The sequence below is a fragment of the Gekko japonicus genome, unplaced genomic scaffold, assembly GCF_001447785.1.
Source record: "Gekko japonicus isolate JY-2015 unplaced genomic scaffold, Gekko_japonicus_V1.1 scaffold2204, whole genome shotgun sequence".
Lineage (NCBI taxonomy): Eukaryota > Metazoa > Chordata > Lepidosauria > Squamata > Gekkonidae > Gekko > Gekko japonicus.
In genome coordinates this window covers 221,363-247,558 of record NW_015163670.1, presented here as the reverse complement: position 1 = coordinate 247,558, position 26,196 = coordinate 221,363, and the positions used below count along the sequence as shown (strand labels likewise).

General features: G+C 41.8%; 1 protein-coding gene across 1 annotated transcript in view; it reads right to left on the bottom strand.

The window, feature by feature from the left end:
* SLC30A7 (solute carrier family 30 (zinc transporter), member 7) overlaps positions 1–26,196 on the bottom strand; it is a 42,024-nt gene that overhangs the window by 3,078 nt on the left and 12,750 nt on the right. Inside the window, exons 5-10 of the mRNA XM_015407748.1 lie at positions 25,773–25,878; positions 24,840–24,995; positions 23,780–23,830; positions 19,238–19,373; positions 2,878–2,975; positions 2,206–2,231 (exon numbers count right to left, since the gene is read on the bottom strand). Of these exons, the coding sequence (XP_015263234.1) occupies positions 2,206–2,231; positions 2,878–2,975; positions 19,238–19,373; positions 23,780–23,830; positions 24,840–24,995; positions 25,773–25,878 (573 nt within the window). The remainder of the gene's footprint in view (positions 1–2,205; positions 2,232–2,877; positions 2,976–19,237; positions 19,374–23,779; positions 23,831–24,839; positions 24,996–25,772; positions 25,879–26,196) is intronic.

The window sequence follows — 26,196 nt, the reverse complement described above, 5'->3', positions numbered from 1 at the left end:
TTTAAAGCAATTTATTTATTTAGAAAGTTTATCTATGCCTCCTATCCAGGGAATCTGCTCAAGGGGACTTAAAATAAAACATGATAAAATAGTAAAAATAGCATAAAAATAAAAAATTAAGAAACTTAAAAACCCAGCCAGAGCCTAAAAACAGCATAACACATTTAACAGCCTAAAATGATTCTCATAACTCATTTAACAGCCTCAAATGATTCTTGTAACAGTTCTGAGACTAGAAGCAGGTTACAAAAACAGTTTTAAAAGATCAAACCCCTTAATTAAAAGCCTGAGTAAAAAGAAACGTTTTGCCCTGGCACCTGAAAGACAGTATGGTATGAAGGAGGTGAGCCTCGAGGGGGGGAAATTTCACTGGTGAGATGCCACCACCGAAGAGTCCTGCCTCTGGTCACCATTTGCCTTTCTTGTACAGGCAAGAGACACAGACAGCAAGGCTTGTAAGGAGAATCTTAACTGGGGAACTAAACTATACAGATGGTCCTTCAAGTACTCTGGCCCAAGCCATTTAGGGCCAGAAGAACCAGAACTCTGAATTGTGCCCAGAAACAGATGACAGGCTGTGCAGTTCTTTCAGTACAGGGGTGACGCCATCCCCATAACCTGTCCTTGTATCCTGTCCCTGATATGTACCCTGGCTGCACATCTGGGAGCAGCTGGACAGTTTTCAAAGGCACCCCCACAAACAGCCTAATCTGATCTAGATGCAATAAGCTCACATATCACTGGGGCCATGAACCTGCTCCTTTGGGGGAGTGCAACCAGTTCAAGGACAGGCCAACTCCTCAAGAAGCGTTTTCATTGACCAACAGCACCCCCGCTTTGCCTGGACAAGCTTTAAATTACTGGCCTTCAGCCATCCCATTACCTTTTCCAGGCACCTGTTCAGGACTTCCACCAACCCACCTGACTCAGCTGTTAATTTATGATATTTAAATAGTGGTACGCAAAGAATCACATGGATATACTACATATATATACTTCTTTTGCTAAACCCAAGGCTCAACAGCACCGTATTTAACAAGAAAAAGAGCTTTACTGTGTATTTTAAAATGCTTAAATGAATTATTTTGGTGTCAAGACTACAGCTAGTAAACAATTCCAAGTTTTCTAGAAAAAGCACCATTCTCTTCTAAAACTGGACATTTAGTCTGTAGAGAGCCAGTCTGGTGTAGTGGCTAGGAGCGCGGACTCTAATCCGGGAGATCTGGGTTTGATTCCCCACTCCTCCACATGCAGCCTGCTGGATGACATTGGGCAAGCCATAGTTCTGTCAGAGCTGTTCTCTTAAGAACAGTTCTCAGGAGAGCTCTCTCTGCCCCACTTACCTCACAGGGGGGAATTTCACATTACCCTTTTAAAGCCGTTTTTAAGCTGTTATTGTACCATCTTGGAGTAAACTGGTACAGGGCTGCCATTTCACATAGCCTTTCCCCTACCGGTAAGGAGCCGTCTCTGAAGCGGTTTGGCATTTCAGACTGCGCCCCTTTGTTTTCCCGCCCTTTTTCGCCAATCACTGTCACACCAATCACTGATGCCCTGCTTTCCTGCCAAAGCCTGCAGTCCAATGAGGTACTTGTTTCCAGGTGGCAGATGTAGCCATCTCATGTATCCCAGTGGAGTCCAGGCATTCCAATGGGGTTGCTGTTTTGGTGGTGTGTGATAGCATTATAGTGCTATAGCGCCACAGCACTCTAAAATGAATGTTCAAAAAAAAAAAGGATGGAGATCGCCCGTGTGGGCGAAAAAGGGCAGGAAAACAAAGCAGCGCAGGAGGAAGCGCTACGGGGCATTTTACACAGCACCCTATAGCACTTCAGAAACAGTACAGAAAAGTGGAGACTGCTTGGTTCAGCCACGTTTCCTGAACGGGACAGAAGCGTTTCTGTCTGAAAGTGAAAATATATTCCAGTAGGGAACCATTACTAAAACGGTTCTGTCTGAAATGTCAGAGCAGAAACCGTTAGGGAACAGTTCCTGAACCGGAATATATCGGCTGTCTGAAATTCCCCAGGGTGTCTGTTGTAAGGAAGGGAAGGGAAAGAAGTTTGTAAACTCCTCTGAGACTCTTTCGGGTAGTGAAGGGGTGGGGTATAAATCCAATCTCTTATTCTCTTCTTCCTTCATTGATATTGACCTTCATTCTGTATGTATGCTTGTAGTACTTCAGGTTTGGATCTAACAACCCATTAGGAGAAGATAAATTCCTTCCAACCCTGAGAAAGTTAATCCCTGGCATCACAGTACCCACACGGGCTGGAGGACTACAATGAGGAGGGGGACGGGTGAAACCAGCCCTCCTGCCTCTTCCATCAGCAGAACTGGGCTGATGAAAAAGGACCACCCCTTCTCACTACAGTCCACCAGGCCATGTGGCAGCCATCCCACATGGGTACCACGATTCCAGGAATCAACTTTCCAGAATCTGGAAAGGATTGCTAAGGCTCTTTATGTGAGCAGATCACTGAATACAACCCATTATTTTTAAATACTATGCCTCAGTGGCAATTTTATCAGAACTATTATTGCCAGTATAAAAGGAGAAAAGATCTAAATTTCTTTGACCTTATTGTGTGCAGCTCGACAACTGAGAACATGTGAATTCTGCAGAATACCCTTCCTTTGGTGTGCAGGAGGCAGGATATTTAAGGCTTCAAATCAGAAAGTTTCTGAAGAGGCACTTTAGGGAACTGTAAGGAGTTTCTAAACCAAGGGCTGTCCAAGATGAAAAGGTACATGATAAGAAACAGTGCTGATTGTTTGTTAAGAAAATCTGTACAGATAGGACAAGTTAAGGGGCCCAGATTGGGGTGCTGTGTTAGCTAGGTGTATATTCCAAGCAGAAATAGCTGGAAATGTTACAACTTACCCTTTGATAGCACTGAGGCAGAGCACTTTCCAAGGAAGGAGGTGTTCGCTGCATCAAAATTCCAATGGATTCTCTTAAAAGAGGGACGACACTGGAAGGAATTTTAAAAGTCATTTACATAATGGACAAACCAGGATTTGTTCAGCATGTGAAAATTAAGCCCCCTCCTTTCTCTTAGGAATAGATGAAAAGCTAGACATGCCTTTTCAAGTATGTTGGGGTGTGTGTGAAGAGAATACCGCAGAAAAACATAAGAACATAAGAGAAGCCAATGTTGGATCAGGCCAATGGCCCATCTAGTCCAACACTCTGTCACACAGTGGCCAAAAATACCAGGTGCCAAGATTTTAAAAATATAATGGGGGGGACTTAAAAAAACAATATGATACAATAAAGTCCATCAATTAAAGAACATTCTTTTAGATCAATAAAGTTGAACAAAATATGTCAGTGATAAGGAAGTAACTGTCACTTTACTTGCTCTGCAATGTTTCCTGAAGCCATCTGTGCTTAGTACATAAACTGTGAACCCTTCAGAGACCATAAACCATTTGATAAAATTGCCTTAAGCAATCTGGAGCCCATGGGGCTCATTTTTATCTGCGGAATTTAATCTACAGGACATTTTAATCTACAATTAAAGCATTAGTTGATTAATCACTCCAATTCTTCTATCAAAACTTGCAGCGCTCTAGCTGCAATCTAATGTGAATTAAGAGGCTGAGGCTGAGCAACTGGATAAATTAATCAAACAGAATACAGTGCTCCCCAAAGACTCTGGTCTTGCAACGTAACATAAACCTTACCAAAGGTGATGGAAGCAGACTGCACTCTACACAGAACAAGGCATTCTAGGTGTACCTTTTACACTTCATATGTGACTTTTAGAAAGCCCTTAGGACAAATCATTCGTAGCTTTGAGATTGGTTGTCATCAATATGCTGATAATACTCAGTTGCGTATATCCTTACCCAAATCTCCTGGTGACGTAGTAGAGGTCTAGCCATGGTGCTTAGCTGGCTAAAAGTGACAAATTGAAACTAAACCCTGAAAAGACAGAGGTAATGCTGGTTGGGAAGGAAAAGATCCTGAAGGACACTTTTCTCCTCACTTTTGATGGAGTTCCACTGACCCTTGCTGACTCAGTTAAAAGCCCTGGAGTCATATTGGATCCAGCTTTATTACTGGAGAAGCAAGTTAATGCAGCTGCAAAAAGGGTCTTCCCCTCAAAATCCACTTGGAAACTCCAGCCGGTCCAGAATTCCACGGCTCAGCTATTAACAGGAGCTGGACAGAGCATGCATATAACTCCCATTCTGCAGATGCTCCATTGGCTGCCCACCTGTTACCAGGCTCAGTTTAAGGTACTGGCTATCACATACAGTGCCTTTTATGGCCCTGGTCGCTCTTATCTGCAGGACTGCCTTCCTCCCTATGCTCTGCCACAACAGTGGCTTCTGCAGGTGCCAACCTACAAATGGGCAAAATCGGCAACTGCCCATGTGTGTGCTTCCTCTGTTTTGGCTCCCGTCTTGTGGAATGGCCTGCAGGAGGAGGTCAGGAAAGCTCCCACTCTCCTGGCTTTCTGCAAACTGTGCAAAACTGAACTATTTAAGAAGGCTTTTCCATGCAGGTAACAGAGCTGCACTGTACAAACAGTATTACAAATTTGCTTGGATAAATGATTAGGGCCTGTGGTCTATCCTGCTGTGCATAGCTTATTGTAAGTAGGCTCTTACTGATGTAATTTCTGGATACTTATACTGTGCTTCAGTTCTTTCTGGTGATTCCAGACTTCTAAAATCAAATGCTTTGGCTACTGAACGTCCCATTTTGTTGACTGTACTGACTCACTATGCGTAATCCACATTGAGTCCCTCAGAGAAAGGCAGACTATAAGTAACATAAAACAAAATAAATATTATACACATTCTGTAGCCACTCCATTGGCTGCCCATTACTTACAGGGTTCATCATGATTTAAGGTACTTGCTATCGCATACAAAACCCTACATGGCCTTGGACCCTTATATCTACAGGACTGCCTTTCCTAGTATGCCCCACCAAGACAACTTTGCTCATCCAACCAGGGCCCTCTACAGGTGCCACCCTGCAAATGGGTAAGATCAACAGCTGCTTGTACACGTGCATCCTCTGTAGTAGCTCCCCACCCTATGACACAGCCTGTCTATGGAGGTCAGGAAGACTCCCATACTTTTGGCTTTCCACAAACTATGTAAAACAGAACTGTTCTGGAGGGCATTTTTAAAAAGAAAATAGGGCTGCATTATAACAGAATAATTCAGGAAGACACTTCAGTAAAGGGAATGGGACTGTGTCTTATATGACTAATACTATCTGTTGCTGTATGTTTTATCTCTCTCTCTCTCTCTCTGCATTGTATTTCTACTTAGGCACTTATTTCTTGCATTAACACGGCAAGTTTAATACTTACACCTTGAAATGCCTTGTTTCAGATTTCTGCAAACCTACTCCTATCACATTGTTTATTAGATGTCTCCTAATCCTATTGATTGCACTGACGTACATTCTATACTCTGCCTTGAGTCTTGGTGAGAAAGGTGGACTACAAAGATGATGAATAAATGAAACCAACTCTGGTAACCTGTAACATACGGATGTGGGTGTGAAGGTTAACTGGAGTTAGCTGACCCACTCCCTGTTGCCCCGATCCAATAACTGGGAATCTAAACTAGAGTTTAATCCAAGTTTAGAATCCGGTGTGCGTGTGTGTGTGTGTGTGTGTGTGTGTGTGTGTGACACTGCGTGTGTGTGTGTGTGTGTGTGTGTGTGTGTGTGACACTAACTCCAGTTCCGTCACATGTCAGTGTATCACATGTCATCATCTGTAACCAAAATTCTTGTATACGCAGGAAGGGGAAGAAGACAGACATGCGATCTCAGCAACAAGCTGGGTTTGTACACATTTCCCTTAACTGTAGTTAAACTGTGGTGCCTGAATTTATCATCACCCCCAAAATTCAGATCTTACCTTTTATAATTTCTATATAAAAATGGACCGGGAGGGGGGTGGTGCACTACAGTTGACTTTTACCAAGAGTTGTTCCAAAAGGTCAAGACCAGTTGTTACTAGAAATTGTACACGCACGCACAGAAGAGAGATTTTACTCTAAAATGTTCCAAGTCTAAATTAAAAAGCCAGTGTCTGAGAGAAAGGATGTAACTGTACCCTGTTAAAGGGAAATCCAATCACTTGTCCTGAGTCTTCACCTGCCAGCAGAAGACAGAAAGGGACAGATGAGTATCCCAGAGGAGAGAGTACCACAGTTTTGGTAACATGGCCAAGAAGGCCTCATCTCGTATTGCCTTCTCTCGTGTTGCCAGCCACCTAATCTCGAAAGGCAGGGGCAACTGAAGCAGGGCCTTGGAAGATGATCTGAGTGTTCAGTTCATATAGGTGTTTGACCATTGTCATTGTTACTATACACACAGTGTGGAAATGGTTTACCCAGAGCAGGCCTAGAAAGGTACACAGGATACTAGATATAACAGCATTCCTTCTTTTTACAACATAATCATACCTGTTGGAACGGTTATTCACAATATGTAGAAGACTGGATTTTATATTAACCCATTCCATGACTGCTTACAGTATTTTTAAAAATTTCTTCTGTGCCTGTTTATTCTATCTTATGTAATAAACAGACTGTGTATGAACCTTCGGGGAGGGCGGGATAGAAATCTAAATAATAAATAATAAATAAATTTATCAGTGACCACTAAAGAAGGCTGTACAGGCCAATACAAATATGGTCAGTTGATTATTGAGTTTATTTCAGATATCCGAATATGAACCTTATGTTTGACCTTATTCTGTTTCATCATTTTTCAACGTAAGGGTAAGTTCATAGCTGCCATGTACAATAGCTACTATTTTAATTCCTGTATTTTACTGTTTTCTACTCGATTAACATTGATGCATTACCTTTTAATATTTATCTTACTATCTGTTCATTTTGTTTGCTTTCTTCTCTGACCTACCTGGGCTCTAACAGCTGAGAGAGGGCAACCTGGGAGCAATCGTGTCAGCCGCCCAGGTCCTTTCCTTGTTCCAACCAGAGTATCCACAGGACACCTTGGTCTAATCAACAGCTTTTTAAAAAACAGACAAGTGTAAGCGTCTGATGTCTTATTTAACCCATTGGATAATTCTAAATGGCTAAACTTTAAAAGTTCTCGAATCGTACTCTAAGTTACAAATGGCAGCAAGAAAATCAGAGGATTAGAGCAGTGAGCCTAACACCACTCTCACAGGCCTATGGGTTTTGTTCAACCAGTGTTGAATTATTGCCTGTTTTTAGTACTTTAAACTATAAGTTTAAACTGACAACGCAAGATATATCTTTGATTCCTGCTTTGCCAGTGTATCTCTCAGCTTGCTTTGAAGAAGAATTGTTGGCTCTGAAGAGAAACATCTCTGCTCTCTAATAAAGACTACAGCCAGTGTCTTAGTTGCAACTCTGGCACTTTAAGAGATTACTATGGAAAGAAATTTCAGCTACAGAATCCGTAAGCAGAGGCTATGCCCTTCCTAAAATCTTTATGGAATATGACGATAAAACTCATAGTTTACACTTTATACCTAAGATCAATCTCAATAGTACTTTACAGCAGCCATAAAAGCGTACAAGAAATGTGAAAAACATTCTTGCTTTTTGTCTGGCTTGGGAAATGTTTTTCTTATGATCCAAGATAATAAGGCAGAAGGGGGGGGGGTGTCATAAAAAAAAAATTACTAGGGACAAGTTCAGCCATAATGAAACGACTTGTCTAGAACAGCAAGCTTTGCATTTTGTTGATGTCAGAGGACCCAGGGATTTTAGCAGAAATCAAGCAGCGAGCATTTGGAAGCAATTAAGAGGTTCACCAGTGGCAACTGTAGAAGTGACAATATTACCAAGCTAGTAGGCACATGATTTCCATGATGAAGGGGCTTGGACAGCAAACCAACAATTTTACTGCTTCGAGTACCAGGAATTATCTGGCTCAAAAGAAATCTTTAGAGTGATCATGCCATCTAACCATACAATCCATTGTCTACAGCCAAACCAACAGAAATTATATTTGCGCCATCCCTTTGGTCATGGATGAGTACCTGCAGGATCTACATCAAGCATTCTCAAAACTGCAGTACTTGCCTAGTGAGATGAACAGACAGAATATAGGCCTAGACAAGTACTTAGGAGTCACCCTCTACAGGACAGGTCCAGCAGAGAAATCATCAGAATGCCCCTGGTTGTTACAAACAGTTCACACTTAAAACCTCTCCAATGTATTTTTGAAGATCTGCAATGTCTCCTAGAAGATCATCCTTCCCCTCTCATAGGCCTGAGAGGATGGGGAGATGAAAATCCATCCCTACAGATAGCCAACCTGAAGTAACTGATCTCCAGCAAAAGATGGGCCATCCAACCAGAATACAAACCCAGCAGCTAACCCCTGCAACCCTTTTCCCAACTCCATCCTCATAGCCGCTCAAGGGAAAGTATCCAAGGATTCGCTTAACACTTAGCCACTCCACCAAAGGCTCGCTCTCTTGAGCTCCCTCTACAGCAGGGGTCCCAGACGTGGCACCTGCCAACAAACTTCCTGGTGACCAAGTGTTTTCAGAAAGTGAGTGGGACCAGATGGGGCTTTTGCCCAGCAGTGCTTGCGATTGGTCACTGGAGACCTAACTGGCCATGTAGACTTTTTAAAAAACCTTGCTTTGTCAAAAGCTGCCACCACAGCAGAAGAATCTTCACTGTGTGACCAAAGATAAGCTGAGCATGCAATAAAATACTTTAAAACAATATGTTCATTTTAAAAAGCATCCTGTTAGGCATTTCTGCCTGAAATGTTGAAGAGTTACACTAGAGCCATGTGTAACTTCACCCTCTGCCATTTTGTTGCTGTGGCAGAATTCTAAAGGTGCTCACAGGCTTGAAAGGGTTGGGGACCCTGCTCTGTGATACAGGGTATCATATGCAAAAGAAATGCCCTCTGCATTTACTCTGGGCAAACTAAACCGCCTCTGTGCCACCCTGACCCTACACAAGTCAATAAATGGACACAAATTATATACTGAAAGTGTAAACCATTCAGTGGGGGAGCACTGTTAACCTTCCTGGATAATAACAGACTTACATAGATAATAGACTTAACCTCCCTGGATAGACTTAAAGGCTCTAGTATTTCAACAGAAATGTTTCAAAGGAAAACGGCAGCAAAAAGTGCCTAAGCTAGAATTCATATGCAGATTTATACTATCAGATTTGGACTTAATAAAGGCTGGATACAGTTAACTCTTTGTACACTCGTTTTTCCTTAGAGATGCACTATTCCGATTTGTCTTACCTTGCCAATCCATCCAGAATTCAGTGTGATCCACACTATTTATGCTTCCATCTGTGCTCTACAAAGTAGCATCACACAGCTTACCCCTGGGAAACTGGGCTTTAACTCCTTTACCCCATAAATTCCTTTTCTAGTCTTTGGTAAAGCATCACAAGAGAAGAAAGCAGTGCCAGACAATCCTACTGTTAACCACAAGCTTTGCTATTCAATAAAAACTTCCCAGCAGGGAATCTGAAGAGCCACTAGACAAAAGATTAACCATTTGGTATGATGGTTACTATGGTTCAACTGACGGTTACTACTATGCAGCATAAGAACCACAGTCAATATGAATCAACATACCAAGTAAAGGCCTAAGAAACATCTGGAAGATAGGGCTTCCTGAAGAAGAGGTCCTTGCTGTCACCTTGTAGTGAATGCCCAGACATTCCATTTAGACATGGCCAAGCTCACATTTCACTTACAATTCAAATCAGACATGGTAAATTTAAGAACTGTTTCTTGCCACAACAGATAAACTTAGTTTAAGGGAGGTTTGAGTGGTGCAATGCCTCTGTTACAGTTTACTATAAAAGCTGATAAATGCTGAAGGTATCGTTAGTCATCTAAAAGCTTCCCACTACCCTACCAAAGTCTGAAAAGAACCCACATTTTCAAGAGTAACATCTTTTGAGGCACTACCTCAAACATCATATTCGATTAACATACTGGTAATTCCCACCCACCCCCTTAGCAGCACTATTGTAAGGGCTGTCCCACCAAACTCAGGGGTGAACGGTCAGGTATTTGGCTAAACTACTAATATTTTAATTTTTCAAAGCTTTTTGATTAGTCATGGGAGTGCAGAAAAACTGCACCATTGTGTCTTGTGAGGCAGCTTGTGCATCCAGACTTCTCTTTACTATTATTAGCTCCTCTCCTGACTGACTGAAGTAAACAACAGTCCAAAGAACTACTCAGGGGACATCATAAGGATTTCATGTTGCAGCAGTCCCGTCACAAAACACCAAAGACACAAAAGGAGAAGTAAGCTTGACATGCAAGGGAATCTAGACAAAGACAGCAAGAAGATGGGACCAAACACTGGCTGTGGTGTGAAGATATATTACTGCCATAGGCAATCAGCATGCAAGTCTTGGACATTAAGCTTGGGTATCACTTCCATTGGCCTTGACCTGGAGAGCCTAGACTAGCCCACTCTTGTCAGAAACTAAGCAAGGTCGGCCCTGGTTAGTACTTGGGTGGGATACTCTACCAAGGGCATCCAGGGTTGCTGTGTAGAGGCAGGCAACGACAAACCACCTCTGTTCACCTATCACCTTGAAAACCCTATGGGGTTGCCAAAAGTCAACTGTGACTTGATGGCACTTTCCACCACCACCATTACCATAAAAGGCCACTTTCTCATTGGGAAGGCATTCTGGCTTCTTTGTTAGCAGTCAGCTCTCTCCTGCAGGTGGGTAGTTGGCACCCAGACAGAAAGCAAGCCCAAACACCCTTCAAATTAATATAACTCCAGATAGATATTAAATCTAAAATACACTGCTGGGCCTAGAAATAACCCCACAAGGCATGCCAAGCAGAATACCCAGAAGTCAATTCAGGGACTGAACTGCAAATAAATCTCCCCTGCCTAAAGAGAATCCATATTTTATAACAGCAGATTTCTCAGGAAAACAGCACCCCACTATAATGGTGCCTCTTTCATCCCCTGCACTGGCTTCCCCTCTTGGCACCTACACTCATTAGCATATTCATAGCACTTGAAAGTGTCATGCATCCTGCATTTTGGGTCATCAGTGCACATCAACTGTCATATCCTAGCTCCAGGAGGGCTATCAAGGTCCACTCAATACTTTGATCTCCCTTTGGGGAAACCATTAACCATTTGTCCAAGTTTCAGGGAACCTTCCTGAAAACACATTAAAAGTATTATTTTAGGGGCAAACCTATTATATTGCCCTTAGGTACATTTTCCCTATAAGTACATGGACTCAGCTTCAGTATGCACACTCCTTTCTTGGCGTCAACTTCATGCGCTGTGAAGTGCTGGTCACTTCTCTTTCTCTCTGCATACCTGAATCTTCAAGAACGGTAAATATTGCCTATCCTAACACTATTTCCCCGCTACAACCTTTACTTCTTGGTTAGCTCTTGTATGGATGCTTCACTGTATGTTTTTGTATGTGTGTTTTACTCTTTATCAGTTTTCAATAAAAACTCTATTAGTTGAACATCAGCCTGGTTTATTTGAGAGTTCTCAAGGGAAGGAACCCCACATACAAAGGTGGAGATCACATGTTTCCCACCCCTTGCTAAGTCCCCCAATCTATTAATTAATTAGACCAATTTGGGTAACATTTCAGCCAGTTTATACTTCTATATTCTACCATACAGCAGGTGAAAGAGTAGCATCCAACATGACTAAAGAGAGACGATCCCTAAGATAAGATCCCTTAGATAAAAGAACAGGAAAGGTTGAAAAGTCTGATGTGAAACAAAACAAAAAAAGCCTTTGGACAGTTCCCCCCAGAGTAAGGAATGAGAGGCTCTACCTGGCAGTTTGGTAATGTAATCATTCATGACGCTTCACGCACAGAGCTTGTGCTGCTATCACTGCCATCCTAACCAAAGTTACACCATTCTAATCCCACTGAAGTCGGACAAGAGTTCCAGGGGAAGACAGCCTGAGTTTGCCAACATAAACAAAGCCTTTGATAGAGAAAGTGGAACACTGTGGGCAAAAACTTCATAGCCACAGTCACTGTAGCCAGACCACAAACAGGAAATTCATGACTGTCAGCAATTTACTTGACAGTGTTGTGTGTTGTTGCTTTCTTCAACAAAATCAACAGGCTCTGAATACATGGAATTCATCCAGCCTTATACTGTACTTACAGCGGGCCTCAGCTAAATTACAAAATCATTTCCTTTCAGCAGATGCACATAATTGGGCAACTGCATTATCTCTTCAATCACTCGGTTTTAAAGGAGTCTGGCAAAAAAAAATGACTTTGGCTTAAGAGTGGCATATCTGGCATATCTATCATATCTACACAAAAGGAAGATAACCCCAAAAGTAAGATGATGCGCCTAAAAATTACATACCCCCTACAAAAAAAATGGCACTACCATAAATACTTGTATGTTTTCTTGACAGCACACCTGGAAAAGAAGTAGGTTTCCTTTTTGGTAAATACAGTAGGACTACAGAAGTTTCTTATTTATGCTGTCCACTGCCTGAATCACTGCCCTTCCTTCAGGTGAACAGACCCAAGCACTTGCTTGGGGACAGTCCTGATCAGTGTTCCCTCTAAGCTGAATTAGTGTGAGCTAGCTCACAGTTTTTTAGCCTCTGGCTCCCCCTTTTTTCTCTTAGCTCAGGAAGGATGGCTTCCATAACAAACTAATTTTTGCAGTAGCCAAATCACTTGCTCACAACTTTAATGCCAGTAGCTCACAAAGTAGAATTTTTGCTCACAAGACTCCACAGCTTACAGGGAGCATTGGTCCTGATGCAACAAGTGAACTAGTACTGAATTAGCCCCAAAATATGGGTCACAGGAGAGCTTAACAGATGCATTATTCTTTCACTTATGCCATCATCCCAGTGTTGACTCTAGGGGAGTACCCTAGGTATATGACTCAGTGGGAACAAAGCAATACAAAACTGTCCCACAACTTGGAAGTAGTCATTAGGTACACAGAATCAGACATCAAGCACTCAGATTGATGTCCTCCTAAAGAAGAAGAAGAAGAAGAAGAGATTGGATTTATACCCTGCCCTTCACTACCCGAAGAAGTCTCAGAGCGGCTTACAATCTCCTTTCCCTTCCCCTCCCCACAACAGACACCCTCTGTGAGGTAGGTGGGGCTGAGAGAGCTCTTGACAGAAACTGCTCTTTTTTCAAGAACAGCTCTTATGAGAACTACAGCTTGCCCAAGGTCATCCAGCAGGTGCCAGTGGAGGAGCGGGGAATCAAACCCGGTTCTCCCAGATTAGAGTCCGCGCACTTAACTACTACACCAAACTGGCTCTCAAAAGTCACAGGTGCCAAACTCTCACTTCTTCAGTAGCAGCTGGAGTGCTGGACGATGACCTGGGAGCCCCAGCTTTAACTCCTGTGCTGCCATGAAGCTCTCTGGGTGTCTTTGGGCCAGTCACTCTCTTGCAGCCTCACCTAACAGGCCTGTTGTGAAGATAAACCAGAAAAGGGGAGAATGATGTGAGCCAGCCCAAGTTCCCCGGACAAAGGGCAAGAGAAAAATGTACTAATATAGTAATTGAGCATATCTAAAGAGGTCATGACCCCTGGTCCTGCCCTCTCCTCATAAGAGGATCAATGTATATACAGCTTTGAAAGAACCTACAGAGGCCTGCAAAACTGTACGTGTGTAGGCGCTCTTCACCGCAATTGAGAAACAGTCCTAAATAGGGCTCCTGATCATACTGGTCGCTGTTCAGAAGGGGGGGGCACAGTGGGCCAAATGCTACTCTCCCCTCTGTGTATGTTCAGTAGCCTCGGCTGTAACATCCAAACAGTCCTGTGGTTTCCAAAGCCCCATTCTGAATAAGGCATTTTGCAAGAGAATTATTTCCACATCTAGCTCAATTTTTATTACAAAATTCAATAGCAAGTTTGTATTCCATACACACACAGTAAGGATGTCCAAGAAAAACAACTATTCTACTCACGGGGAAGGAGTTACAGAGCAGAACTGGTGTTCCCTCTAAAGCACAATTATACAAGGAATTCGCCACTGGATAACGGCAGAGAGTGAGGAAGGAACAGGGGGAAAAGATAGAAAAAAAGCATTGCAGAACGAAGGCACAACAGAACATTTAGCAATATCTGACAATCTAAATTGGACGTTATTATCCTGAACACTTATTACTAGAACCCAACACTTCAAACGAATACAACAGCAGAGTAAAAGTATAAGGATAATTTAATATGCACATGTGAGCAGATCATGCGATGATTCAGCACGACAGCTGAAACACACTGCACTGCAAAGAACTAGGGAAGGAAAACAGCAATTTGAGATAAAAGTCTCGTTCTGTGGGATCTCTTCCCCATCTTAGCCGATCAGGAGTGTGTGTCACCACTGAGCCATCAGTAAAACATTTACCGTGCTCCCCACTTAATATGCAGCCAACATGCCCTTCCAGATTGAGCATTGTGTTTCAGTCTTTGCTATTCCCCCATCACCATTGTGGCCTAAAGAGCGGTTTCCATGAGTACTCTTGGCGACGGTTACTCTGCACTACGCAGTGAATTCTCTGCATTTCAATACAACCAACACACATATTTGCTGGCTGCGGTTTGAAAGCATATCTGTTTCTATCTTGAGGAAAATGCATGCTTGCATAAGTCATTATGGGGTTTGTAGCAGATTAAAAGCTACTTTCTGGTACAGAAGTTCACAATTCCATATCACCAAGCCAGAGGAGAGTACTGAAAAGCAATTAGCTTGGGGTGGGGTGTTTCTATAGATACCTTTATCTTAAATGCAACTATATTTTTCATGCAAAATTCTACATGTGATAACAGCCAAAAGGCAGATGCAGTTGTCTGCCTATTTACAGCAGTTGTTTGAATGTTTAAAACATCTGAACAAAAGAATCAGGAATCTGCATTAAGACAGTCAACTTTTTCCCCTTCTTAGACATCTTCAAGAGGAAAAGCTTTAGTTTCAACTGTGCAGTATGCTACATTCAGCTCTATTAATTTGTAAGTCCACAATACACACACATACTTTTGACATGCAACAAAAGTGCAGTATGTCTGGCACCATACATTACTAGTTAACCAGATTCCCCAATGGGATGTCGACTCCGATTTCATTCTGCTTTTGGAACCATCTGTAACATTCACCTGACCAGCCTGAACAAATGCCTTTTATCAATTTAAAGAAAATATATACAGCATAAAACACAGCCATGCTGAAATTGGTTCTGACACACTTCCTCCTTCCCCAGATTGCGTGTGCTGGTTTCAGCTCACCCTTAACATTGTACATACAGTGAAGGATTGCACAAAACCCAAGATTCACTCTCCCCCATCAGATGGAGAGACTACACAACTGAGCCACATGTGAACTGATTCTGTAAGGCTAAAAAGGGACCAATGTTACTAATTCAGTGCTCGTACTCCAAGAGGCATCAAGTCTCGCAAGCCTGACCAAGGAGCCCCTTGGTCAGGTGCTAATTTTTTCAGTCTCTGTTATATTTCATGCATCCGGACAAACTCAATTCCAGGAGTCTCCATGAAGGAGAAATATAAAATAGTTAAGCTCAATTAAACCTACAGTATGTAATTCTTCCTTCAGATGTTTAAAATGGAATGGGGTAAGTTACAGAAAGCTAACAGAAGACCCAGCCAGAAATAGGCATGTCTCTAGATAGTCTGCTGCCCCAAAATGATCCTATGACAAGCAAACACATAATTCTAATAATGGGCACTGCAAGGAACAGTCAATCAGCAAGAAATACATTTCTTCACCAGCCTGAAGCAATCCGATACAGCTAGTTGGGCTTGCATCAGACAAAAGCTAGTTTACCCACACCAGAAATGTCTCCCATGTTACTTCAGTTTCTGCATAGCGTACTACTTACAACATTCCATTTTTGTATTGTGAGCAATATCTTGTACATAAATGTTACATTCCTAGCCCCAGGTCTAACAAGCCACATTTTGCCAAAGTATGCAGAGACTGAGAGCTTCTACGCTTCATATTCCTTTGCAGACGCTTGCCTGGGCAAAACGGTGTTTCCTATTCACCTAGGATCGTTGAGAATTGTTTCCATGTGACCAGGCAGAGAAGCTGTACAAAAGCTAGTTCTTTTAGGCTACGTCCACTAGTAAAAATGTATAAAGCATCACCATTTGTAGGCTTATTTGCAAAGCTATGCTTGCCTCTAAAACCCCAGAGCAGACAACCTGCTGCTATCCCTTGCATTTCAATATATGTTCTACTCTATTTACAATTTTTCTTCCTCTGTGTGTCAGCTGAGGATATGACTTCATGCCTCTGATGAAACTGACTCTAGCCCATTGAAAACCTGTGTCACGATGAGCCTGTTAAGCCTTTATGGGGCTAGAAACCTCTTTCATGTGTTTTTTTATTACACAAAAGTTATTTATACAATTGGAAGCCTCAGACTAATATTTAGACTCTTTCAAGACCCCTCATCATAATTTGCATCACAGGATATACTCACTGTAGATACGTTGTCAGATAGTGCTGCACAGCATATCACTTGAACCTGGCATCAAGCCAAAGCAATGATAGTGCACTCCACAACGAAAACAAGGGGTTGATTCGAAAGTGTATTTATGCTGACACTTCTCTTTTAAGAGACCCAAAAAAACGTGATCCATGTGTCAATGAAGCCATCAGCTCCGTGCTGCTGCTACTAGCTGCAAGCCCTACAGTTTCTTTCAAAGTGCAAACAACTCAGGGGCACTGTGAATCACTGAAGGCCACCTGTGTCAACGTGATTTAGATCTTACCCGCAAGAGCATAAATTTTACACAACTCATCACAGACCAAAGTGATTTCCCTAATTCTGTGGTCTGTACTGCCCCAGGCCATGGCACTCACTTCAAGGGGCAAAAGCAGCCATCCATGGGGCCTTCACACAAGTTTGCTTCCTTTCCTCTCCAAAAAGCACATCTACAATAGGTTTCCTCCCCTTCCCAAACAGCTGTAATGTCTCTTATTTCTTCCATTCTCAGAAATTATATTCCACTATTTACAGACAGACGAACGAAGCTATTATTTCTTCCATTCTCAGAAATTATATTCCACTATTTACAGACTGACAAACGAAGCTATTCTGCTCAAGGCCACCCAACAGACAAGCCATGTCTGATTTTTATTTGAAACAGAGCATGCTAAGTCAAGTATACCACTACCCAGTAGCTCCACTAGATGTCAGAGAGCATGCATATAAGCCTGAGCAGAGTAATGTGTGCACCACAAAACTGAAGCTTCTAGACTGCATGGTTCAGGGTGATGCATACAGAGATCTATGCATTTAGGTCCTAATCAAGTGTGACATCCAATGCACGGATGGGGGAGAGAGGTCAAACGCAATGCCAGTCTGCTAGCCACATGCAGCTCTTGAACTCATGTAGACAGCAATGGAAAATCAACCAGAAATCACTCAACCATGCCCTATTTTACAATTTCTTATAGGTGTATTACAAGCAAAAAAAGTCAGGACTGCCAAAAGTAATTATGGTTTAGAAGTGTAAACCTCACTGGTAAAAAAAATATTGGCACATACAACAAAACTTCAATCACGTCACTATATAATACCTTAAAAGAATTAATAATGGCTAACTTGACCAACTGCAGACTTATGGCAAAATGTATTTATAAAACTACATTGGGTGAGAAATAAGAGTATTATCTTGGCCACCTGAAAATGCAGACTTTAAATTTAGGCAAAATTTTATGTTGGTAATAAACAAGTACAGGTAAAAGAACAGCCGGCAAAAATTACACAGTATTCTATCTATAATTTTTCTGCTATTTATCTTTACAAGCACCACTAGTACTGAGTCATTTACGGAGATATACTGTTGACAACTGCAACATAAAGAGTATAAAGTTGTGCCATGAAGCTTCTAGTGTGTTCATCTAATACCTAAAAACTTGCAGGAACTGCAGGAACCATCTTTCATAGAAACAGCCAATGTTTATAATGCAGTACGGACCCTTTTGAGTTGGATGGAACTCTTCCTTAGGCCAAGCTTTCAAAATAACCTGCTTGTAGGAGAGAACTTTTTTTTTACATTTACAAAGGGAGTGCCTCCATATTACCTTTACAGAAGGCAAATTTCTAATCCAAGGGCTGGAGCCTATGCCTCCCTTCAACAAAGCCCTCCTCCAACAGGAAAAGAGTTTGTTCAACAAGCAGATTTTTCTCCATCAGAAAAGGCCATTCCTTATTGAGGAAAGAGAGTCACAGGATCCAGCGTAGCAGAAGGGAGTCATAGGACCCCACCCAATGTCCACAACAGCTTTCTTAATTATCTTGCCTAGAGGACTTAGTTTAATGGCTTCATTCAGAAACATCAGGAGGGGCCAAAGGTCTGTGTGAGAGCCATCAGCTTGGTTCCAGGTTCAGTCTGCAGCATTTCCAATTAAAAGGGTCAAGTCGTATGTGATGCGAAAGACCCTGAACTGAGGTCCTAGAGAGCTGCTGCCAGTCTGATTAGACACTATGGATTTTGACAGACCAATGATATGATTCGGCTTATGGCAACTTCATGTGTCCATCTAGTTACTCAGCCATTTTAAAAAAAAAAAAATTATGTACAGCTCAAAAAAGTGCTCCATGAGGCTAAAAATCTTGCACATAGCATTGTCAACTTCTGTTCACAGTGCTCTCTAAAAGCAACAACAACAGGAAAGCAGGTGATACTTAAAAGCTTTCTCTAGTTTCTGGAGCTGAATCCTTCCAACTCCTTGCAATGCGGAATACATTAAAAAATTAACTTGACAAGTTGCACCAAAACAGCAGGACACCTCATTGCATAAATACAGATACACAGATAATGAGCGGCCTTCCATGAGAAGTCTGACAGCTTAGCTTGATAACAAACAGGCTACACTATGTGCCAGGAGTCTGGACTCTGCTGAATTGGAGGGCATTCTGCTTCATTTAGTAGTACAGTACATTGGTTCATATCAGCACACACAACACAGAAAAGATGTTTCGCAAGGTGGACCGGAAGGGCCTTTTTACAAAGTGTATGAACCAAACCGGCTGCTGACTGGGGAAATGGTACTAGCCATGTAAACACAATAATACAAAATGGGAATAAGCTAAACAATTAAAAGGAGCAGTTGTTGCCAAAGTTAATAGAGATCGCTAATGAAATCTGTGGTGCCTACTAAGATTGCAAACCCTACAGGGTTGTACCTGGAAAGGGCTTAATCACCTGCAGCATTACTCACCTCACTCCTATAAGCAGGGCTATCAGCATTGAACAGACAGGGTCAGCTATCATGAGGCCATAGTTTTGCATCAGTAGTGCTGATATAATTACCCCAATGCTTCCAAGTGTGTCAGCAACAATGTGTAAAAATACACCTAAAAGAAAGCATATGCAAGATCAAAACAGGTGAGTAAAAAAAAAAAGCTGGCCTTTCAGTTAAGTAACAGTGACATTTAGAATGGCAAGAGATAGCCAGTTACTTGACAAATGTTTACCACTGTGTTTACATAACTATGTATAGTCTATGATCCCTTCTGATGTTCTGTTTACGGTGTAGGAGCTGCTACAACGTATTTCCTTCCCACACTCCAAAGGGGGCATCAGAAGCCCCAACCATGAGAACAATGTCTATCTGGCTACTTATCCCACAATAGCATTGCCAACATTTGATACTGGAAGCTGTGCAGATTAACCTGAATGGTGCACAGAAGAACCACAGTTCTCTTTCCAACCACATGAATAGAGACCGTATACAGCACCTTCCACACAATGAGAGATTCCTGCCCCCCCTATTTCTAATCAGTAGCAGGGGTGTGGTTAACATTTGTCTTGCCAAATTATTATATTAGAAACTGTAAGGTTTTTATGTGGTTACACATACACCATAGCAGGCAAGCCAAAAGATTTGACCTGCTGAATAGAAAGACATTTTATCAGAAGGAAGTTCTGGAAAATGCTGTAAGGTCTTGTGTTTTAAGTGCTGCCAATACTAGCTGTAAATGCCTTTGCCAAATGAACTACTCAAGTTCTTAAATGAATAAATTATACAAATCCGGCTGTTGCCACTAGAACTCCAGAGAACAGTTTGCAGCTATCAAAACTTTAAGCTTATGGAGCCCTCTGCTGGTAGTAGTGGGTATAAGCAACACGCAGAACTCAGGAATTCTTTTCCGGCAGGCTTGTAAACCACCCCCTTGATCCTGTTCCGCACATACCATGATATAGTGTGGACCCTATGAATCCATTCCACCAGAGTCTTCCTCCAGCACAAGGCTCCACCATAAGCAGAACAAATTCATAGGATCCAACCCACTGAGTCATGAAAGAAAAATATCTCTCTTATTTCTGAAGTGACTATGGAAAGGATGAAAACAGATATTGTAATACATAAGCGGAATAATACATTAACATGTTATATCATTAGAGAGAAGTTATAGAAATTTCAATAAAACTACTTTACTGTGGGACTTCCAGCGGGTGGATCGGCGATGGCAGTCGCTCTCCTCAATGTCTGAGGAGGCGACTAGCACACCCACGGTTTGGAGGGATGCCACCTCAAGTGGCACCCCCATGGAGCCCTTGTGAAGGGTTCCAGGCCAGGGGGGCTTTTGAGGGTTAGCCTCTTCGACGGCTGGATGCCGGAGAATAGAGGCTTCCCTCCGCCCTGATGGTCCAGCCGGCTGGGTGACCTTAGGGTACAAGCCAATCTAACCGGGACAAGCGCAGGAGATCGAGCGAAATAGCATATGAAGAGAGCAGGGTCAAGTTATGACCAACAATGAACGTGAGTTCGACATAAACAGATTATTTTACTAAAACGGAGTAACCCCCCGTGGGAAAAGCAGTGCGTAAGGAGGGATGCCTCCTAAGTGCGTGAATGGACTAACGTAGCGAAGGGGGAAGGGGGGAAGCAAACAGCGAATTCTTTTCTGAGAAACTTACTTGAGTACCTATAGTGGAACGACGAGTCTTTCGGGTCCTGGCATAGCGGTTTGGAAGTGTAAACAAAGCAAAATATGGCGGCTTCCCAAGGAAAGTTAAAACCGAAATCAGGCAGTCAGGGCCCAAGACCGGAAGAGGGAGCAGACGTAATGAAGTTGCTAGCGGATATGCTGAAGCCAGTAATCGAGCAACTCGGTGGTATTAACCAGCAATTGGCCACACTGAACCAACATTTCGCTCTGCAGCAGCGACAGCTGGCAGAAATGGAGGAGAAAGTGGAGCATGCAACTGTAAAAATTACAGAGATGGATATCGCAAATAGGAAGATGAAGAAAAGAGTGATGGATGTGGAAACAGTACAAAAACTACAGGAAACTTGTGAGTTACAGCTTCTAACGGAAAAAGCTAACATGACTCTCAGATTTCAGGGGGTGCCTGAAAAGGATCTAAAGAAGACTCTGGGAGAGATCATCGCTCCAGTAACAGGTATATCAGCGGATGAAATAGTAAAAGACATGGAGGCTGCCTATAGGGCATACTCCAATTATATTAGGAGAAATAACCTGCCTGGAGAGATTGTGGTGAGATTTGCAAGAAGACAGACCAGAGATGCGGTATTAAAGACAACTTCAGCAAATCCACTGAAAATTGGGAACACAATCATAAAGACTTTAAAGGATATCCCATTTGAAATCCGTCGAAAGAGGAAAGGTTACAAGGAACTGATCTCATTTCTTCAAACTAATGGAATTCAGTACAGGTAGGCGATTCCTGAAGGTGTAATTTTTAAAGTTAACGGCAAAAGAGAGAAGATTGACTCCATCTTTAAAGCTAAGGAATTTTTGAGATGTCAGCTCGGGCCGGAAGAAGAACTTAAAATCCAAGTCAAGTGACTCTGCTACTTCAGGAACGGACGAGGACTCTGTGGGGGAAGCGGGAGCGGGAGCAACGAAAACTGTATATGACTTTAGGGATAGAAAACCGAAGTAAGGGCAGAAGGACTCTGTAAATTGCTCTTTGAAGTAAAGAAGATCCTCAAGAAGTACTCTCACAAAGATTAACTTACTAATGTAGAAGATGTGTTAAACAAGAACGTCACAAGTATATTGTATCACTAACACTTGTCTTACTAACATTTATATTAACATGGAAAGGACCTCCTACTCTTGGGTTTTTAGTTAGTGTGGGTATCTTTCCTTTATCCTTAGATGTAGTCCCCCCTCCCTATATTTTTCGTTGTAGTTAACAGTCTATGAAAAATAATAAAAATACCCCTTTGGGGTTTTAAAAAAAAAACCTACTTTACTGTGCACCGACAGGTTAAAAAAAATCCATAAACTGAATGAGATAAAGTACAAAAAGAAATGTGGCACCCTCTTCAGGCATATGATAGAAAAGCAAATTAGAAAATTCTTATAAAGAAAATATCCAGTTATCATACAGAAACTCCAAACATTCACGCTGGTTTATATCACATTATTGTTGTCAAACCATGCATTATTGACAAGGAGCTCATGAAGCTGCAAGAAGAAAGAATCTATCAATTATTACAGATAAAGGACTAGATTATTATTAGGTAAAGGTTTCCCTTGCATGAAAGCTAGTCAAATCCGACTCCTCTCCATTTCCAAGCCAAAGAGCCAGCGCTGTCCAAAGACATTTCCGTGGTCATGTGGCTGGCATGACTAGACACAGAGGTGCATGGAACACTGTTACCTTTCCACTGAAGTGGTACCTATTTATCTACTTGCAATTTCTTTCTTTCTTTCGAACTGCTAGGTTGGCAGGAGCTGGGATCAGAGGCAGGAGCTCACTCCGTCATGCGGCACTCAGGTCCCAAACTGCCAAACTACCAACCTTCCGGTCTGCAGGTCAGAGTCTTAACCACTTGAGCCAATTACTGATCAATTAATTCAGAAATGCTGGAGTCGGTCTGCTGCATTAAGAAAGAGTCAGCTCTATAAAATAATGAAGCTCAATAACAACAGATTCTGTGTCAGGTCAATATATCCAGGCACAAAAGTCATAGCACTTTCCATTCCCTTTCATGAATTCAGCAACTTCTCAAATACACAGAGCCAACTTCACGCAATCCTTGTAAGAGCTCCATCCTGCAACTGCTTCATGTTCTTCATAGGTGTCTATGGAGAACTGGTCTTCAGGAGAAGGTATATTGCTGTAGTTCCTAACTATCCAACGCTAATTCATTACCCAATGGGGGGAGGCAGCATACAACCCAATTAAATAAATATATAAATATTTGCATAAAGTCTGAAAAGGTTACTGTGGCAGCTCTCATACTCTCCTGTAAGTTCTGCAAGTTCACTGTGTACTCATTCATATTCCTTTTGGAAATCTAACCACTGAATATTTCTTTTACTACTTTCACAAAAGAACAAAGCTTGAGTCCAATGGCACCCTTAAAACCACACTTCTTCAGACAAATATTTGTGCAGAATCAAACTTTGTTCTGCTGCTTCAGACCAACATGGCTACCCACCCGAATTTTGCTTTCACAAAAGAATATGCAAAAGGTAACAAATAAATTAGATCACTAACTTGTGTATGCATTAATTTTGATAAGGCAAGGCTGTCACTGGCAGAAAGTTACTCAGAATAAAAAGACTTCAAGTTAGATCAGCGAAATATAACTTACCAAAGCATCTGTTAATTCATTAACATTTAAAGTAAATATTGCTGAACAAAATGAGAAGCTTGTTTGACCCTGATTAAGTAATTTCAATATAAAATGTATTATTTTAGGTTCACACATCTATGGCTGTTAAACAACAAATGTACTGAAACCTGAAATATGACATGTGCAATCATCATGCCATACCTTCTAAAATCTGTTTGCTGGACCCCGTAGCCACTTCAACTGGGTGATCATCTGTAGAAACAACAAGAATGTTAAGTTTATTTAGCCTCTCAGTGTGGACGGACTTTAGTTCTGACACTTTCAGCAGCTGCTTATACAATGTATAGATTCCCTTCATGAAAAATACAACACCCCCACAAAATGATTATTTTTTTTTGTTAAAGATGGGAAAATATAGATGAAAAGACAAGAAGTTAAAAGGTGGAGAAGAACACAACAAGCCCCCCAAAACAGGTAACTTCCACGGCACCTTTTTTTTTTAAAGCAGGTAATGAGATTTGGACAAAGCTAATATTAAAGGTTCTGCCAAAGGTAAAGGGTTTTTTTTGTCTGCCAATCATGAACACAATATCAGGATTTCCAGATAATGGCTGGTATCTAAATACAGAATGCCTCTAGGCTGAAAGTCCAAGAGTTAAACAAAGCCAGAAATTGTGAAATTCAAGGCCCTGAAAACCAGCACTCAGAACTCCAAGGGAAAGTGTCCTGTAATATCACTGGAGCCCAAACCAGATTCCAATCAGACTACACCAGCATTTAAGTTCCCTAAAAACAAAGGCCCACAGTGAATAAGCAGCAGCAGCATGGTGAGTAACTGTCCTCCGGAAAAGAGAAGAACCCTTACATGTTTAAGGCTGGTCAACAGCCTTCCTTCCATGCCACAGGAAGGTCCAGCCTGTAGAGATTAAGAAATATAAAGCCCTATCAGAGTTTTGATCATTTTAGTGGGTTTTGCAGACACACTATATATAAAACTACAATTTGGTATTTCTTTTGTTTCCATTTCCCCTTGAACTTTCTTGAAAAGTAATCAATAAAGAATCTTATTACATAACACTTATTACATAACACTCGCAGGAAAACACATTTGGTAGCTAGAACACAAAATCCAAGTATTTTCATAGAGCTTTTTTAGACCTTGGCACACTGAACATTCTATGCTTTTGCAACAGATCCACACAGATGTTAATCAGTGCAAAGATGGTAGAACAAACCTGGGCCTTCTGTTTTACATGCTTACCGTGACAGTAGTCCTTACTCTGAGAGAATCCATGCCCGTGGTTGTGGTCATGGGAATGGCCGTGCCCATGCTTGGACTCATGACTGTGACCGTGTCCCCCATGGCTGTGTCCATGACTTAGAGTTCCATTAAACAGTGAATGGCTGTGCTCGTGTCCTGTAATTAGAGATTTACTACGTCAATTTATAGAATTCCCATTTCTCCACTGTGACTAATGTCAAATCCTTCAAGTTAATCTTACCATTTCATTTGCATAGTAAGAGAGGAGGAAGGGGGCAGAGACTGCTCAAGGTGTTTGGGTGACACAAAAATAAAATCTAAATGCAACTCTTCCCATGGTGATGAAAAACAATGTATAGCCAGTGCTGTCTGTTAATACCACCTCCAGATCTGCCACCAGAGCAGGTTGCTACACTCTGACAAACACAAATAGTGCACAGCCAACTCTGAAACACAAAACTATTCCATATTAGGCTGATACCAGATTTAAAAGTCTCAGTTGAATACAAGTTTTAATCAAATAACTGATTTATGGTGCAATCCTAAACAGCGTTTCACCCTTTTAAGTCCACTGGAGTCAATGGGCAAGGGGTGCCATTTTGCTTCGGACTGCTCTGCAAAAGTCTGCATCTGAGTAATGTAATTAATAAATAAAATGCTATTCTTAGATTATGCACATCACAAAAGAGGCTTTCCCCTGTTTCACACACAGGAAGGAATGCTTGCTGCCATCCAAATTAAAATAATATTTGTTTTAAGTATGTTTCAAGGTTAATGAGAAATTTTAGCCAAAAGACTTTTAACTAACTGATCTCACCACTTCAATTGACTAAAACATTGAAGCCCTACTCCAAAATAAATGTAGAGTGAAACACCTTAAAGTTTATACAGCAGAACTTTAGTCTTGTCCCTTATAGGCAGTGCACTTCCTACCATTCTCACTCCCAGAGTGTAGCTGAGGTGCTTGCTGCACAATTTTTAAAAGCCTAAACTGCTCACACGGTGGTTCTGTTTCTTTGTCAGATCTTACTTTCACATGCTGAATTTAGAAAAGCAGTTGAAAAATCTGTCTCAGCTGTAATTGTGTAGCTTACAGAAATAACTAGTGGACCAGTAAAAGCAGCAAAGCAAGCATCAGTTCTAAAGACGCAAGAGCAGAACTCCAACCTCATGCCGCTTCAGCAGCAGCAGAAGATGGCACAGCAAGAGCATCCTGTGCTCTGCCCCACCCGTCTTCTGTGGGTTAGGGTTCTGCCCAATGCTCTAGGGGGAGAGAGCCTGAGTGGCCCTTAAGGTGAGACTCGTTCCAAGGCTTTTATCAGGCTGCTCACAGAAGGACCAAACACACACACACACA